This window comes from Octopus sinensis, linkage group LG12, assembly GCF_006345805.1.
Source record: "Octopus sinensis linkage group LG12, ASM634580v1, whole genome shotgun sequence".
In the NCBI taxonomy this organism is placed as follows: Eukaryota; Metazoa; Mollusca; class Cephalopoda; order Octopoda; family Octopodidae; genus Octopus; species Octopus sinensis.
This window is the reverse complement of record NC_043008.1, coordinates 9,282,025-9,301,234: the sequence shown is the minus strand read 5'-3', so window position 1 is coordinate 9,301,234 and position 19,210 is coordinate 9,282,025. Positions and strand designations below refer to the sequence as shown.

General features: G+C 39.4%; 1 protein-coding gene across 2 annotated transcripts in view; it reads left to right on the top strand.

Moving 5' to 3' along the window:
• Positions 1–907: 907 nt before the first annotated feature.
• The window catches only part of LOC115217814 (nephrocystin-4-like), a 179,050-nt gene continuing 160,747 nt past the window's right edge, over positions 908–19,210 (top strand). The window contains exon 1 of one of the 2 annotated variants that reach the window (XM_029787496.2): positions 908–1,366. In XM_029787496.2, coding sequence (XP_029643356.1) covers positions 1,241–1,366 — 126 coding nt within the window. In that variant the 5' untranslated portion in view covers positions 908–1,240. Of the gene's footprint in view, positions 1,367–13,500; positions 13,843–19,210 lie in introns of those variants that run through there. The other variant, XM_036507789.1, reaches the window with a different exon arrangement.

The following is a 19,210-nucleotide window of genomic DNA, read 5'->3' as shown; positions in this document are numbered from 1 at the left end:
GAGATTTATTACGACTAAGCATTTAACTGGTTATCAAAATACTAATTCTACGAGAAATGACCCTACATTTAGTAAAGTTAAATGCAAACCCCTACAATTTGTTTGGCCACATCAAGTGTTTAGCTTGTGGCTTCTATGAATATAAAGAGATAATATAGGTTTATTATAATGCATTAGAAGGCGAGCTAGCTGGCAGAAACGTTAGCACGCCGGGCGAAATGCTTAGCAGTATTTCCTCTGCCGTTACGTTCTGAGTTCAAATTCCGCCGAGGTCGACTTTGCCTTTCATCTTTCGGGGTCGATAAATTAAGTACCAGTTACGCACTGGGGTCGATATAATCGACTTAATCCGTTTGTCTGTCCTTGTGTGTCCCCTCTGTGTGTAGCCCATTGTGGGTAGTAAAGAAATAGGTATTTCGTCTGCCGCTACGTTCTGAGTTCAAATTCCCCCGAGGTCGACTTTGCCTTTCATTCTTTCGGGGTTGATAAATTAAGTACCAGTTACGCACTGGAATCGATATAATCGCCTTAATCCGTTTGTCTGTCCTTGTTTGTCCCCTCTGTGTTTAGCCCCTTGTGGGTAGTAAAGAAATAGGTTACTTGAACGGGAACCGCCCCAACTCAAGCGCTCCAGGTTCACCACTGCAGCCACCCGAAAAAGAAAAAACGTAAGAAGATCAAATAGATCCGGGAAGAATATAAAGAGATAACATAGGCTTATCATAATGCATTAGGTAGGCTATCTTAATAGAGACACAGAATGACATTTTTTTTGTTTTTGAAATCCCAAAGTCCCGTTAGAGTTACCTCCCATATCGCTTGTAGCATCTGTTGCTATTCACCGTTGTTGTTATATACAAAAGCAACAGAAACAAGCATTTAAAGTCTTTAGCTGATGAATACGCACTTGCGAACGAATATACACACACATTTACTTACGTATATATACTTATATCATATATATGCAATCATCTAACAGGGACATAAAAATTTTTCTGGAAGTGCAATATTTGTACATTTATAACTTCAAACATTCAACGTAAAATTCACACAAAGATAAAATATAAAGATCTAAGTTCACTTATACATGTGACACATGGTATCGAACACAGATCTACAGCTTATAAACACGTACAACGCTAGAATTCGGTTTATTTGCACAAGCACCACACACGACCATGGATGTAGGCATTTCACAGATCACACTAGTAACGGTTTAGTTTACATCACGTGACCAAAAATGGCGGGTCCTAATACGCATTGGGTACCGAAACCGATAGTCCAACCGCCAAACGAAAGACTTTCAACCGCACAGAAGCTCTCTACCCCTTTCAAGATTTGTTTTAAAACCTCTGATGGTGTCACGGTAAGATCTGATTTCTCTATGCACTCAATGGGAACCTCACATGAATAATAATAATAAAAAGATGGAGAGATTGGATTAGAAAAAAACATCTCTTGCGATCAGCCAGATACTTTGACATTAAGTATTGTGTGAAATAATTTCTTTTCTCTAGCAACAGGTTCGTCCTGTAATAACAGGAGTTTCAACTGATTAATACGAATCCTTTGTGTTATTTTGACTTACTTTATTGACTCCAAAATGACGAGACCTAATCATTAAGTGTTGTTGCATCCCAGGTCAGCCTCGATCGACCATAACTACGACACAAATTGTTGGTCGAACGAGTTTGATCCACAGATCCATCGTTGCAAATGCTTCTGACTGAAGCGAAACCAGTCCGTACACTCCTACAAGTACTAGTTTTTCATGAGTTGTCATGGGACTGTTTGACATGTTGGCTAATTATCGTATTAATAATGTTATTGTTGATTAGCCTCAGTTCAGTACTGATCGAGCTGACAACAACAACAACAAGGACCCCTGCCGTAGCTATTGCCCCTTTTCAAACGTATTGCATCCAGGATACCCTTGTTTTGTGTATGTTCTCGTGGGGACCACTATAGAAACGGAGGGGTGGGCTTGACTAGAGTGTAATGTTTGATGTTCATTTTATCATTGCTGGTGCATTCCGACAATGTTTAGAACTAATGAGGTTATCGATGCTGTTACTTTTTGATGTGTACGTTTGTTTGGAGGGTAGTTGATGTGTCTGGGTGTGTTGATGAAGTGACTGTACATGTAGTGGCCGGTATTACGTGGCTTGAAGTTTGTTCTGGAATAATATGCACGTACGTTCTCCATGCATCATCATCATCCTCATCATCATCATCACCATCATCAATTTAACGTCCACTTTCTATGCTGGCATGGGTTAGACGGCTCGACTGGAACTGGTAAGTGCACCGGTTTCCATTCTGATTTGACATGGTTTCTATGACTGGATGCAATTTCAGACACCAACTGATCTGGGAGTATAATGGGTGTTTTTTGCTTGCCACTGGCATGGGTACCATTTACTTGACACTGGCTACGGCCATAGCTATGGTTTCACTTTCGTTGTGTAGGTGAATGAAATCTGTATGCAACATGAGATGGTGCTATTGTTGTCATGTTTATTGTAGTTTGTCAGAGAGAAATTAGGGGTTCATATGGCTCTGGTATAATTCATGGTATATCTAGTATCCTTGTCTTTTAGAGTTGGTAAATCCCATCTCTGCATGTCATACAAACTGTAAAATCAAGTATATGTCAAATACAGAATGCGAAATATAAAATTAAACATCAGAATAAAAATGTTTGTGTTTAAATGTGAGGTATAACAAGAAAAATTCAAATACATAAATATATATGTATTTGAATTTTTCTTGTTATATCTCACATTTAAACACAAACATTTTTAGGAATATTGCATTCCTAAGTATTCCTGTTGAATTCTTTGACACAACTGAATGACAATAACACTCTGCTAACTAATTTTATCATATCTTCAATCTTCAGTCACATTGCAGGTTGCACTGATTACAGTGAAACAATAATCCTCCTCAATCACTTTTTCATTAACCCTTCAGCATTCAAAGTTCTCTGTTGTATATTCTTTTATTCTTTTACATGTTGCAGTCATTTGGGTACGGCCATGCTGGAGCACCGCCTTTAGTCAAGCAAATCGTCCCCAGGACTTATTCTTTGTAAGCCTAGCACTTATTCTATCGGTCTCTTTTGCCTAACCGCTAAGTTACGAGGACGTAAGCACACCAGCATTGGTTGTCAAGTGATGTTGGGGGGACAAACACAGACACACAAACATATACACATACATACATATATATATGTATATACACATATATACGACAGGCTTCTTTCAGTTTTCGTCTACCAAATCTACTCACAAGGCTTTGGTTGGCTTGAGGCTATAGTAGAAGACACTTGCCCAAGGTGCCACGCAGTGGGACGGAACCCAGAACCATGTGGTTGGTAAGCAAGCTACTTAGCACACAGCCACTCCTACTCCTATGATTTGGCAAGAATCTTTCACCTACATTGGTAACTCTTTCGCTACTGAATCTCACCCCTTTTCTCTTTGATGATAGTAATATGGATCCCTCAGTCTCTCCAAGGAGAGACAAGTTGTAGTGGTCCGAAACTAATTAACATCTTGTAATTGACTATTTGCAAATGCTGCTGCTGTTGCTGTTGAGCGAACGGTCTTCGTCCCAGAGCTCGCAAGATGGGAGAAGTCCGAAACGTGATCCTTTGCTATTTGTAAGACCCGCAGAAAAGAAAGCAGGTCAACCCCCGACACCGAGAGCATCGACGGATGGATGAATGCGCATCCAGGCTCAGTGGTTGTGTAGGAAGTCAGGGACAAGAAACAGGAAGAAAGAGTGAGAGAAAGTTGGGGCGAAAGAGTACAACAGGGGTCGCCACCACCCCCTGCCAGAGCCTCGAGGAGCTTTAGGTGTTTTCGCTCAATAAACACATAAACACACACAACGCCCGGTCTGGGAATTGAAACCGCAATCCTTCGACCGCGCGTCCGCTGCCCTAACCACTGGGCCATTGCACCTCCTGCAAATGTTGCTGTTTTCTAGATGCATATCCACTTCCTAAATTTAAAGTGTTCTTGTGTTCTTTATCTAACTTTAAATTCTACCATGAACTGGATCTGAAAGTAGGATATTACCAGATTCCATTACACAATTATGATAAAAGCATTGCAAGCTGATGGAAGCTTATTCAGGTTCCCAAGATTAATCTTTTGTGTAAATGTAAGCATTTTTCAAAGATTGGTGGATAGAATAATTTACTAACAGTGGCATCAAAGGAATTGGTGCCTGTCTTGACGATGCTATTGTCATTTGCAGAATTATTGAGAAGCATTATGGAAACTTGTTCCACTTTATTTCAGTTGCTAAGAAACACAGGATTACATTGAGGCAATGACAAATATCTTCTTCCCCAAATACCCATTTGTTACTATGGATATAAAATAGAAAATAATTCTCTGAAGCCTGACTCAGAAAGATTGAAACGCCTCTTGGATTTCCCGATGTTTAACATTGCTAAACGACTTCATGCTAAGTTTGTTCAGTTACCATTCTCTGTGGGTGTCTCCTTTCTCAAAACTCAGCCTTACTTTAGCATTGCAAAAAAGGTACCCAAGTGCTACTCGTCTACTCTTTTACTTGTTTCAGACATTTTACTGTGGCCATGCTGGAGCACTGCCTTTAGTCAAGCAAATCGACCCCAGGACTTATTCATTATAAGCCTAGTACTTATTCGATCGGTCTCTTTGCCGAACCGCTAAGTTACGGGGATGTGAATACACCAGCATTGGTTGTCAAGCGATGTTGGGTGGGGGGACAAACACAGACACACAAACATATACACACATACATACATACATAAATATATATATATATACATATACATATATACGATGGGCTTCTTTCAGTTTCCGTCTATGAAATCCACTCACAAGGCTTTGGTCGGTCCGAGGCTGTAGTTGAAGACACTTGCCCAAGGTGCCACGCAGTAGGACTGAACCCAGAACCATGTGGTTGGTAAGCAAGCTACTTACCACACAGCCACTCCTAGGCCTATAAAACTTCAATACTTAATCTCTTTCTGTCTGTCTGTCTCTCTCTTTCCTTCTCTTTCTCTTTTCATACCTAAAGTTCTACATAAGGTTTAAACTAATGCTTTTCAAACTGCAAACTCAGATGTCTTTTCTCAGGTAATAAAGCTGACTCTTTCTTTCCCAGAGTTCATGAAGAACATAGTTCATCACCTGAAAAAATCGTGGCTATCTGACTATCCTAGAAATGATTTAACATTCATTTTCTATGCAGGCAGCCATGGGTTAGGCAGTTTGAAAGGAATTGGCAAGTCAAAAGACTGCACAAGTCTCTACTGTCTACTTTTGCATGGACGCCCTTCCTAATGCCAACCACTTAGGAATGTACCAAGTGCTTTTTATATGGCACCAGCAGTAGTAAATTGCAAGATAAGACCTCCTCAACTAGTGGTGGTGGTGGTGGTAGTACTGAGGCAAGTGGCTTTGTGCCTGCTGATGAGAAGTTATGAATAGAAGGGGAACTTTGAGAAAATACCGAACCTTTTTAATTCAAGGTTATTTTAAATAACATACTTATTTCTTTACTACCCACAAGGGGCTAAACACAGAGGGGACAAAGAAGGACAGACAAATGGATTAAGTCGATTATATCGACCCCAGTGCGTAACTGGTACTTAATTTATCGACCCCGAAAGGCTGAAAGGCAAAGTCAACCTCGGCGGAATTTGAACTCAGAACGTAACGGCAGACAAAATACTGCTAAGCATTTCACCCGGCGTGCTAACGCTTCTGCCAGATCGCCGCCTTATTGCTACAATATTTCCTGACATATATTCAAGCTAATATTTAGGCTATCATTCTGTCAGCTGTTTCACAATAAAACTAGGGTTAATCATTTGTATTCAGGTACCTCCGGTGATTAGCAGATATATTTTTTCATTTATTGTCTCATGTTTCAAATATTTCTAAAACAAAATAAGGGTGGATCGATTTTCAAATTTTATTAACCTTCAACTTTTAAAGTTATATCGAGTAGTCTCCCTTCTCTGATGGTCTTTCTGTTCTGGTCTATTCGAGTTAGTATTTCCTTTCTCTTCTAAGTCCAGCCTGTGTCAGAATGGAAAGTGGACATTAACCCATAAAGCCCTGGAATTTGCACTTACAAAGCATGGATTGCTGAGCACATTTTATAAAAATGAGACTACCATGCACACATAAAAAAACAAAAAAATAGTTAAAATATCTTCTTAGTATATAATCGTGCCAAGTTTTACATCATCTGAAAAGTCATTGGTTGAACTATTAGTCCTCTTGTATTCTGGGGGTCATCGGAGCATTTGAGTGACATAAGACCCCCCCCCCAACAAACGCGCTGTTAACCACTATGCCATATGACACTTAAGTTTAGAAATTTCAAGACTTGTCATTTTTCACATGCTATCATCCTTTATTGTCGTTGACCTCAAAACCCCATACCTCACCTGCACACTCATTTGCTAATCACACCTGTTGTACAACAGGTGTGATTGGCCAATGGAAAATATGTAGGTATAACGGTGGATCGAGCATGTGCCATCGGTATTCTATGCTCACATAGGCAGCGAGCTGGCAGAAACGTTAGCACGCCGGGCGGAATGCTTAGCGGTATTTCGTCTGTCTTAATGTTCTGAGTTAAAATTCTGCCGAGGTCGACTTTGCCTTTCATCCTTTTCGGGGTTGATAAATTAAGTACCAGTTACGCACTGGGGTCAATCTAATCGACTTAATACCTATGTCTGTCCTTGTTTGTCCCCTCTGTGTTTAGCCCCTTGTGGGTAATAAAGAAATAGGTGTTCTATGCTCACATGATTCATCACTCCACTATTGCAATCCACATGTTTGCATGTCTCTCACCATCATTATCTTCACCGATCCATGTTCCCACATGACCTTGCCCTTTGCCAGATACTCATTCTCACACTGGTTCATAGTCCGGAAATTACGGTGATACGTCATTTCTTCCATGTCAATTATCCAGCATTTTATAGGGGACCACAGATCATCACAAAATGTCTAAGGGGACCAGCATGTAAAATTCTTTTGAAAAGTTTGAGAACCACTGCTATAGAGGGTCTGAGTGGTGATAAGCTGGGGGTAACTATGGGCATCTTTGAGAAAAGTCTGAGCAGGCCCTTGAGTGGGTGGGGTTTGACCAGACCATAGGCAACTTCTAAAAGTCCTTAGCATGGCAGTGCTAATGAAGGACAGTGCTTGTTTGAGACAAGTTTTACAGGTTTTTAAGCACCAACAACTGAACCTGTCTGAGATGCATACAGGGGACAAAACCATGTTGCATGCCATTATTTAGTGAGCTGGCAGAATTGTTAGCATGCCAGGCAAAACGCTTAGCAGTTTTTCATCCATCTCTATGTTCTGAGTTCAAATTCCACCAAGGTCAACTGTGCCTTTCATCCTCTTGGGGTTGATAAAATAAGTACCTGCTGATTACTAGGATCAATGTAATCAACTGACCCTTTCTCCTAGATTCCAGCCCTTGTGTATATAGTAGTAAGGATAATTTAAAGTTCTTAAGGCAGTGAGCTGGCAGAATCATCAGCATGCCAGGCAAAATGCTTAGTGGCATTTCATTCATCTTTACGTTCTGAGTTCAATTCCTGGTGAGGCCCATTTTACATTTTATCTTTTCAGGGTCGATAAGTTTCAGTTGATAACTGATATTGATGTAATCAACTTACCCCCCCCCCCCGAAATTGCTGGCCTTGTGTCAAAATTTGAAACCATTATCTAGTAGCCTTGCATTAGTGACTTGTGGGCTTGTGTCAAAAAAAAAAAAAAAAGAAAAAAGAAAAAGGAAGTTGTCATCACGAATGAGATGTATCTGGGTCTTCTGGGGTCTGTGGTAAAAATCGAACACACCATCTTCTTTGGCAGGAAAGGGAAGTTAGTTGTTCTCAGTCTGGTGGTTCTGATGAAAATGGTTACATGGGGGACTAATCAGAAAAGCTTGAAAATAGGCATCTTTCTCTCTGATTAATTTCTTAAAGGGTCTTAGAGGGTCTGATTAATTTCTTTGAGGGTCTGAGTGGTGATAAGCTGAGGGTAACTATGGGCATCTCTGAGAACAGACCGAGCAGTTTCTCGAGGGGGATTTTTGGCCAGACCATGAACAACTTCCAAAAGTCCTTGGCATGGCTGTGCTATACAGGGAACAGTACAACATGTAGTACCACATGAGGAGGAAGGTGAGGGTGGAAAGGGAGGTGCTGCCTGCCTGTGTATTTATTGAAAGGCAAAATTAATGATGTTGGATGTATTTATCCCTTTAGCTTCTATCAAATGTGATGTTTATTTATTCGCATTGTTTTGAGTTAACGATGCATTTTCTCATAACTTTGATATTACACTTATGTGATTGTTTATTTTTAGAATGACATGGTAGGGTAGGTGTGAAATGCCAGATCTGACCAGTTTTAACCTTTAGCATACTGCATTTTCTCTAGAATTGGTTCCCCTGCCGTTGCCCTGTTACTACAAGGGAGAAAACCCATATGGTGACATGATCTACCTACAGTGTGCTAAAGGTTAACATAAAATTAGAAGAACATTTAGGCTGGATGTAGCAGAGTAATCTGATCCTTTGTTATGGGGTCCCTACACCACCCCAAAATTACCTTGGGTCTTACTTTTTCTTGTTGAAATTTTGATGAAAAATGTTTTTTTTTTGCTGTCTTATTTTTGTTGACTTCTGTATGCTTGATGTAAACTCTTTCATATAGTGTATTTCATCTCCTGTACTGTCCGCAATGTCTTAGGCCCTTGTGGCTAAAAAAAAGCCCCACTGCTGCTGCTGTGTTGTTGTTGTTAAGCAACAAGACGGGTAAGGGTGATTAGGTGATGGTCTAGGACTTAGGGGCGGGAGACCCTAGACTTTGGAAAAAAAAAAACTTTGGTTGTCTTGTTGTAGTCGAGGGCTCTTCGTTTATGCCCGACACCACTGGGAGGTGGCCCTCGAAGTCGCTGGAGATGGAGATCTCCAGGTCCAAATTCTTGGACGGCTGCTGCTGTTGTTGTTGTTGTTGAGCAAAGCGGTCTTCGTCCCAGAATGGGAGAAATCCGAAACGTGGTCCTTTGCTATTTGTAAGACCCACAGAAGAGAAAGCAGGTCAACCCCCGACACTGAGAGCATCGACGGATGGATGAATGCGCATCCAGGCTCAGTGGTTGCGTAGGAAATCGGGGATAAGAAATAGGAAGATAGAGTGAGAGAAAGTTGGAGTGAAAGAGTACAACAGGGGTCGCCACCCCCACCACCCTGCCGGAGCCTCATGGAGCTTTAGGTTGTTTTTGCTCAATAAACACACACAACACCCAGTCTGGGAATCGAAACCGCGATCCTCCGACCGCGAGTCCGCTGCCCTAACCACTGGGCCATTGCGCCTCCACTTGCGGTTGCTGCTCCTCCACCACCTCCTCCTCCTCCTCACCATCACCACCATCATTATTACTAAGTTGTTGGATACACAGAATCCTTATGGCCTCGCAAGTATTTACCCTGGTTCTTTTGCAATCTTATTGAGGTCAGCTTTGCCTTTCGTCTCTCCAGGACTGATAAAAATAAAACACCAGGAAAAGTGCTGTGGTCAATAATATCGATTAACACCTCTCCAAAACCCATTATTAATATCAGAAAGTTGGTGAATAACAGATTTGGTGAGTGTAGCAGACGAAATGACTTCTGGTATTTAGTTACCGTCTCTTCACATTCTAAGTTTGACTGAATGATTAACTGTCTAAAATTTCACTTCAGATTTACATGGGAAAGGTCACCCAAGTTCAATATATTTATCCGGTGATTTATAATACAGCTTATTTCCAATATCTTGTGTATAATTTCACAGTTGTTATACAAATATTGCATTGTTTTGTCTGTTGAAATCCTGGCGTGGCTTGTACAGACATGAATTTTGATATGAGTTGCCTTCTGAAATATTTCTAAAAATAAAAGACTTAATAATATTTTATACATTCTTTCGGAAGGATTGAAATCAGTGTCATGTTTCTGAATATTTAATGAATGAAATTTTAGTGCATGTATGTATGTGTATGTGTGTCAGTGAGTGAGTGTGTGTATGTATATATAAACACACAAATGTATATATATATATATATATATATATATACACACACATATATATATAATATATATATATATATATATATATATATATATATATATATATATATATATATATATATATATATATTTGTGTGTATATATATATATATATATTCAATTCTCCTGTAGCAAGTGGATTATAAGTGGATAAATCAGTGTATTGGCTTTAGAATAACCCTCTTTAGCCCTTAATTATATGATGTATATATATATATATATACATATATATGCATAAGTGGAGGCACAGTAGCCTAGTGGTTAGGGTAGCGGACTCATGGTCATGGGATCCCAGTTTTGATTCTCAGACCGGGCATTGTGAGTGTTTTTTGAGCAAAAACACCTAAAGCTCCACGAGGCTCCGGAAGGGGTTGGGTGGCAAACCCTGCTGTATTCTTTCACCACAACTTTCTCTCACTCTTTCTTCCTGTTTCTGTTGTACCTGTATTTCAAAGATCCAGCCTTGTCACACTCAGTGTCACACTGAATCTCCCCTGAGAACTATGTTAAGGATATATGTGTCTGTGGAATGCTCAGCCACTTGCATGCTAATTTCACAAGCAGGCTGTTCCGTTGATCGGATCATCTGAAACCCTCGTCATCGTAACTGCCGGAGTGCCATTTGTTTGAATAAAACCCGTCAAGCTGGTGCCGCTGCATGACCGTTGTCCAATAACTGGAACACGTAAAAGGCGGGGAAAAGATATACACACATACATATATTATTATTATCATCATCACCATCATTTTAATGATCGCTTTCCATATGGGTCGGAATGAATTTGTTGAGATAGATTCTCTGCAGCTGGATACATATATATATATATATAGGTCATCCCATAAGTTCTGTCCGAATTTTGAATAAAGAAAACAAGTGATCAAATGTTATATTTAATTGAAATTTAATCATCAATGTACTTTCCCTGATTATCTATGACTTCCTTCCACCTATTTACAAGCTTTTTAATCCCATCAATGTAAAACTCTTTTGGTTTCAAAGCGAAGAACTCTGAAATGTCAGTTTCGACCTCCTCCTGGCTTGTGAAAGTTATGTCCTCCAAATGATTCTGTAAACTACGAAACAAATGGTAGTCTGAAGGAGCAAGGTCAGGAGAATAAGGTAGATGAGGAATTTTTTCCCAACCAAGCTTTTCAATCTTCTGTGATGTGACCTTTGCATTGTCCTGGTGAAACATCACTTCTTTCTGATTCCCTAAAGCAGGTCTTTTTTTCTTCAAAGCTTGCTTCAAACGCTCTAACTGCTGAGAGTAGACTTGAGCATTGGTTGTTGTATTAGGTGGTAACATTTCAAAGTGAATTACTCCTTTGCAATCCCACCAGATAGAGAGAAGAACCTTTTTTCCATGAAGTTCCCTTCTTGGTTGTAGTTGAGCTTTTTCCCTTTTTTCCAAGGCACTGTTTACAACGTTTAACATTTCAATAGAAGATCCATTTTTCATCACCAGTCACAAGTCTATCCAAAAAGGGTGAAATGAGTTTGCGAGAATGGAGAGAAGAGCAGATGACAACTCGGGATTTGTGGTTGCTTTTGGACAATTCATGAGGCACCTATTTTCCAAGTTTAGGAAAGTTTCCAAGTTGTATGGTTTGAAGTAAGCTTTATTGCTAATTCTTCAACTGATAATGCAGGATTTTCTTCAAGTAATGCCTCAAGGAGCTTATCATCAAACTCAACTAGACGTCCTGTTTGATCTTCATCTTCAAGGCTGAAATCTCCACTTCTAAATTTTGCAAACCATCTTCTGCAAGTTCTTTCATTCAAGCATTCTTTCCCATAAACTGAGTGTATGTTTCGAGTCGCTTCGGCTGCAGAGTTTCCTTTTTTGTACTCATAAAGCATTATATGCCTCAAATGCTCTTTGGATACTTCCATGTTGGAAAAATTTTAATTCTATTATTCTGTAAAATGATATTTAATTAGTTTAAATGTACAGATGCATAAAAATAATTTAAAATTCCATTAGACATTCTAAAATGCTATTAAATTTCATTCAATTTAAAAAAAAAAGGTAAAATTGGACAGAACTTATAGGATGACCTGATATATAGATATATAAACGCAGGTGTTATTCAAATCTTTATACTTCTGACCAAAACCTGGAATTTCTACCTTTATAAGTAGGCTGTTATATACTTGGTACTTATGTAAATTTTTGCTACCGTGGTAACTATTTATTTTTTCCATGTTATTTGTAAATGTTGAAAAAATACAGATACATATATATATATATATATATATATATATATATGTACACACACACACACACACACTTTTGCATACAATGTGCATGTGCATCTCTCTCTACACACTTATATAAATATGTAGACTACATGTAAAAACACCCACATCCACACCCATCCACACCTGTAATATATGAATATGAATCTATGCATTGTTTGGTTTCTAGAAGTATTGAGAAGGAGAAACAAAGGAGTCAGGCAAATCTGTCTCCCTCCCTCTCTCTCTCTCTCTCTCTTTCTCTCCCCATCTCTCTCCCTCCCTCTCTCTCATGCAAATATGCTTTCATACGTATGTATTCACACACAAATATACAAATTATATATGTGTGTGTGTGTGTATGCACATATATATGTATTATGTATATATATACATGTACATATATATATATATATGGATGTTAAATGATGATGATAATAATGATGATATGCATAAATATACATATATATCTATGCATATATGTATATATATGTGTGTATATATATGTGTGTGTATATATATATATATATATATATATATATGGCGTCATTCGAAGGCTAAAACAATGCGAACGCATTGTGACCAGCGATGTGTAACTACATCTGATGGACTGGTCAGTCATGTGATCACGTGATATATATATATACATATATATACACACACACACACCACACACACACACACATATATATATATATATATATATGTATGTATGTATATATATAATATATATATATATGTACGTATGTATATATATATATATATATATATATATATATTATAAAGGCCTAATGGAAAACCGGATGTAAAAATGAATGAAGCAAATGAGAGAGAGAGAGAGAGAGAGGGAGGGAGAGAGAAAGTGAGAGAGTTCCTGGATTGTAGAAGCTCTCCTCATCATTCATAACTTTGTTGGAATGCTCAAGTTACACTCGACCAAGCTTTCTGCTTTAAGATAGGAAAACTCAGTGTGTGTGTGTGTGTGTATGTGTTTGTGTGTGTGAGAGTGTGTGTGTGTGTCTGAGAGAGAGAGAGGAGAGAGAGAGAGAGGTGTCTTTACTGACAGTAAAAAGCAAATCCATGTTTTAATTGACCATGGACTGTCAGTGGTGGCAGGTGAAGGTGAAATACTGATATAATTACCTTTGCTGCTGTTGTTGTTGTTATTGTTGTTGTGAATGTAAAGAAAATCGTTAGAAGAGACTCTCTTGATTGAGCAGTCAAGTCAGAACACCTGTTGTTTATCTTCTTAAACGATGGTGTTACCGAATTATGAAAGGAGGTTGGCACCACATCACAAACGGGCGGCGAAGAAAGCAAAACCTCTCCACCGTAGCTATAGCTGTCCGTTTCGGATTCGTTTCTCGGTTTGTGAAGGTTTGCATCAAAGTGGTGGTGGTGGTGGTAGGAGTGGAGGTTACCGTGGTCACGATGATAGTAAGAAGTTAAAGGTATGTGACAGTATTTTCTTCTTCCATTGGTTGAAAACTTTTTTTTAACCCTTTCGTTACTATATTTCTGACCAAAATACACCCCTTGTGTGTTTCAAGTAATTTCTAACATAATCATAAATTTAGTCTGGTTTCATTAAACAACTATAACTTTTTTATTTATCAACTAGCAGTATCGCCCGGCGTTGCTCGGGTTTGTAAGGGAAATAACTATATAAGCATTTTTAGAGAGTTACTTCCCTTATATAATAGCAAAAATGCATTAAAAATGGAAAAAAATTATGGTAAATTTTTTTTTAAATCGTTGACTCATCGTAGGCGTGTGCTAATACCCAGAAGGGCTCGATATGAATCACGACTATAAGATACCCAGTTTTGGTTAAACTGCACCGCAAAATGTGGGAGTAGTTAGGAATCTAAATCGTAGGAGACAGACACACAACTTCACTTTTATATATAAAGATATATTAATGTGATTTTTGGAAGATAATTTAATGAAATGTTCTCAACCAATTCTATACTATAATTTTTGTCACAAAGTGACTCTAATTGCAGGTAGATAGATACAGGTAAATACAGGTAGATTCAACAAAATATAAAATTATTAAAATTTTTGATCAAACATCGCTATAGAAAATGGCTAATATTCAATTGGGTATACAACAAAATTTTACTATAGAGGAGAAGCTTTTTTTTTCCTATATAAATATGGTTTTGCTGCAACTTCTCAACTTTTCGAGGTCCGGAAGGTAACGCTGGCCCAGACACGATTGGATTCTATTATCTTTATTACTGTTTGTATTGTTTTGATAAAGGATAAACCCAGGGAATGGGGAAAAAATTAGGTTAATCGTTCAAATATTTTGGCCAATTGCCAAACTCATTGGAGTATTGAATATTTGTGTTATTTGTTCAGGTTCTCATTGTTCTGGGTTCAAATCTTGCTGGGGTCACCTTTACCTTTCATCCTTTGAGAATTGATAAAGGAAATACCAGTTATGTTCTTGAGCTGATTCTTCTCTCTCTCTCTCTCTCTCTCTCTCTTCTTTTCTCTTTCTGTTTGTCTCTTTCCCTCTTTTCATCCTCACTCTTTCTCTTTCTTTCATTTTCTCTTTCTTCTTCGCCTTCTTTCTTTCACTTTCTCTCTTTTTCTCTTCCTCTCTATTTTCTCTCTTTCTCTGTTTCTTTTTTCTCTCTCTCTCTCTCTTCTCTATATTTCTCTCTTTGTTTATCTCTTTCTCCCCCTCTCACTTTCTATTTTTCTCTATATTTTTCTCTTTGTCGACCTCAGTGGAATTTGAACTCAGAATTTAGCAATGGTTGAAATACCGCTAAGCATTTCACCCAGCGTGCTAACATCTCTGCCAGCTCGCTGCCTTATTGTCATGTCAAATATTCTTTTTTACTCTAGGCACAAGGTCCGAAATTTTGCGGGAGTGGGGGCCAGTTGATTAGATCGACCTCAGTACACAACTGGTACTTAGTTTATTGACCCCGAAAAGATGAAAGGCAAAGTCGACCTCGGCGGAATTTGAACTCAGAATGTAAAGACAGATGAAATATTGCTAAGCATTTCCCTGGTGTGCTAATGTTTCTGGCAGCTTGTTGCTGACATATTAAACCTATGACATCATAAACAAATGGATGTGTCATGGTGATTCAAAATTGAACAACCTAGGTGACCAGTCGTCCATCATGACCGAGCCACATTAACTTCATGTAATCAATCTATTTAGCTATCACATGATTCAAGCTTCTAGAATCTTTTCATTGTGCCCTATAAGAAGTTGCTTTTGGTGCCCTGACTCCTTGCAGAATGTTGAGAGCAGCCGAGTCATTCACATCTCACATCTTGCTAGACAGACTGTCACAACCAGATGACCCTGGAAGACAGATAGATGACCAGAATCTGTGTCATCTAATATAACAAATGCGAAAACTAATTTCTGTGTGTCAGTGTGTCACATTTTGATGCCCTATCTCTCCCACTATTTATTGACACTCCTACTATCGCTCATGTTGGGGGTGAGAGTAATAGTAGGCGTAGAGACGGTGAGGGCAGTGGCAAAGATAGAAAGGGAGAGAGAGAGAGAGAAAGAAAAAGAGAGGGAGAGAAAGAAATTTAGGGAGAGTTGATGATGTTTTATTTAAATAGTAGTGTTGATGGTAGTGGGTTTTAATCCTTTCATTACCAACCCAGCTGAAACCGCTTCTGGCTCTGTAGTACAAATATCTTGTTTTCATAAGTTTTGAATTAAAATCTTCTACTAAACCTTAGTCACAATTTATGTTCCTAAAACTAGTTTAATGATAACTAAGTTATTTTACTAAATTCTTTGTTATATTTAAAGTAATTGAAAGAAATACAGAGCATCTCAACAAAAATATGGTAACAAAAGGGTTAACAAATGATTAATTTAACCCTTTCAATACTAACCCGGCTGAAACCGGCTCTGGTTCTGTAGTACAAATGTCTTGTTTTCATAAGTTCTGAATTAAAATCTTCCACCAAACCTTAGTCACAATTTATGTTCCTAACACCAGCTTAATGATAACTAAGTTATTTTACTAAACTCTTTGTCATATTTAAAATTAATTAGAAGAAACACAGAACATCTCAAAATAAATTCAATAATGAAAGGATTAAACATCGTCATGTGCTGTTTAGCTGTGGATTAACTGGTATTTGAACTTATAGCACATTGGATGATTAAATGAAAGACTCTAATCTCGTTATTAATCTGGAAGATATCTATCCATGATTATGACACTTGATAATGGTCCTGTGAACATAGTTGTAAATAGGCACCATGAGGTGGTTTAATTTATTATTAAATTACTCTTTGATTCATTGTCTTAGAGTGTTGAGTCCAGTACTTACCAAGAAGCTTGGTTAAAATAGGCCATTGATCTGTCCTGAGGTGAATTTATCTGTTACATCTGCTAAACACTTATAGAAACCATAGAAAAGCACTGGCCTTATGTACCGTCTTTTGGTTAGAGCTACATTGGCGTTTTGTGTAACCTTTTTGTTTGCTTCACACCCAGTTGAATTAAGCACCTAATGGAATTGAGAGACCTGATCAAGCAGTCAATAGTTAATTATATCAACCCTAGTGTTCAGTTGACCCTGAAAGGATGACCCTGAAAGAATGAAAGGCAAAGTTGAACCCGAAAAGATGAAGACAAAGTTGACCCTGAAAGGATGACCCCAAGAGGATGAGAGGCAAAGTTGAACCCAAAAGGATGAATGCAGAGTTGAACCCGGAAGGATCAAAGGCAAAATTGACCCCAAAAGGATGACCCTGAAAGGATGAAAGCAAATTTGAACCTAAGAAGAAGAGAGCAAAGTTGAACCCTAAAGAATAAAAGGTGAAGTTGAACCCAAAAGGATGAAAGGCAAAGTTGAACTTTGCAGAATTGGAACTCAGAGTGTAAAGACAGACAAAATGCTGCTAAGGATTCTGCTAATGATGTGCTAATGATTCTGCCAGCTCATTAAATTAAGTACCAGTTGCGTATTGGGGTTGATGTAATTGACTGGCCCCCCTCCCCCAAAATTTCAGGCCTTGTGCCTAGAGCAGAAAAGAATATGCAAGTGCTTGAAAAGATCTGTGAAGCCAAGTGAGGTCATAGCTGTGGCTGATGCTAGTGTTTTCTACTCAAAGCACAGGGCCTAGATTTTGTGGGGAGGGAGATTGTCGATCACATCGACCCCAGTACGCAACTGGTACTTGATTTATCAACCTTGAAAGGATGAAAAGCAAAGTTGACCTTGGTGGAATTTGAACTCAGAACATAGCAGCAGACGAAATACTGCTAAGCATTTCGCCTGGCATGCTAATGTTTCTGCCAGCTCGCCACCTTGTGGAGCTGTGTGGAGCTTAGGTGTTTCACTCATAAACACACACATCGCCCGGTCTGAGATTCAAACCCACAATCCCTCGACCGAAGCCGCTGCTCTAACCACTAGGCCATACGGCTGATGCTAGCGTTACATAACTGACACCAGTGCCGGGGACATGCTAAAAAAAAAAAAAAACCCACTACACTGTTGGAGTGGTTGGCATTAGGAAGGGCATCCATCTATAGAAACCATGTGAAATCAGATTGGAACCCTGATGCAGCTCCCCAACTTACCAGTCAACCCGTTCAACCCATGCCAGCAAGGAAAACGTATGTTAAATGATGATGATGATTTTAATGTGTTGTTTTATTTCGTTCTTTTATTATTATTTTGCTTTTGAGGGTGGGTGGGCAAGGTTGGAGGGAGGAAGGAAGAGTAAAGGGAACAAAGTTGTGAGGATTCCTATTTCAGCCCACACCCATTGACCCTAAACTCAGCTTCCCCCCCACCGTCCCGCATCGCCCCCACCCATTTCAGTTTCCTGTTGTTATGCAATGTGTTGTTGCAGTTGTCATAGCAACCACCACCGACGCCTGTGGCCATTTACTGACCAGCCGCCATTTATTTGACAGATGGCAGTTTGCTCTGAGATAGAGAGAGAAACACAAGCAAAGACAAAAGATACAAAAAGGCAAAAAATTGCTCAATCTGTCTTTTGGTATTGTTTTGTGGGGAAGAAGAAGAAGAAGAAGAAGAAGCTTAGAAACAGGTTTGTCAATGGAGAATAATTAACGAGCTGCCGTTTGGTGCTTTGAGTGGTAAATGCAGGTTAGGGTAATGGTGGTGGTGGTGGTGGAGGTGAAGAGAATGATGCTTCTTGTGGTGGTGGTGGAGGTGTTGTTGAAGAGAATGATGCTTGTTGTTGTGATGGTGATGGGTGGTGGTGGTGATGGTGAAGGGAATGATGGTGGTGATGATGGTGGTGGTGGTGTTGTGGTAGTGGTGGTGGTGGTGATGGTGGTGGTGGTGATGGTGATGTGGTGGTGGTGGTGATGGTGGTGGTGGTGATGGTGATGTGGTGGTGGTGGTAATGGTGGTGGAGGTGTTGTTGGTGAAGAGAATGATGCTTGTTGTGGTGGTGGTGTTGTGGTGGTGGTGGTGGTGGTGTTGTGGTGGTGGTGGTGGTGGTGTTGTGGTGGTGATGGTGGTGTTGTTGTGGTGGTGGTGTTGTGGTGGTGGTGATGGTGGTGTTGTTGTGGTGGTGGTGGTGGTGGTGGTGGTGGTGGTGATGGTGGTGTTGTTTGTGAAGGGAATGATGCTTGTTGTGGTGATGGTGATGGGTGGTGGTGGTGTTGGTGGTGGTGGTGGTGGTGTTGTGGTGGTGGTGGTGGTGGTGGTGGTGGTGGTGGTGGTGGTGGTGTTGTTGTGGTGGTGGTGATGGTGTTGTTGATGAAGAGAATGATGCTTGTTATTGTTGTTGTTATTTTGGTGGTGGTATTGGTGTGTAGTTAATGAATCCAT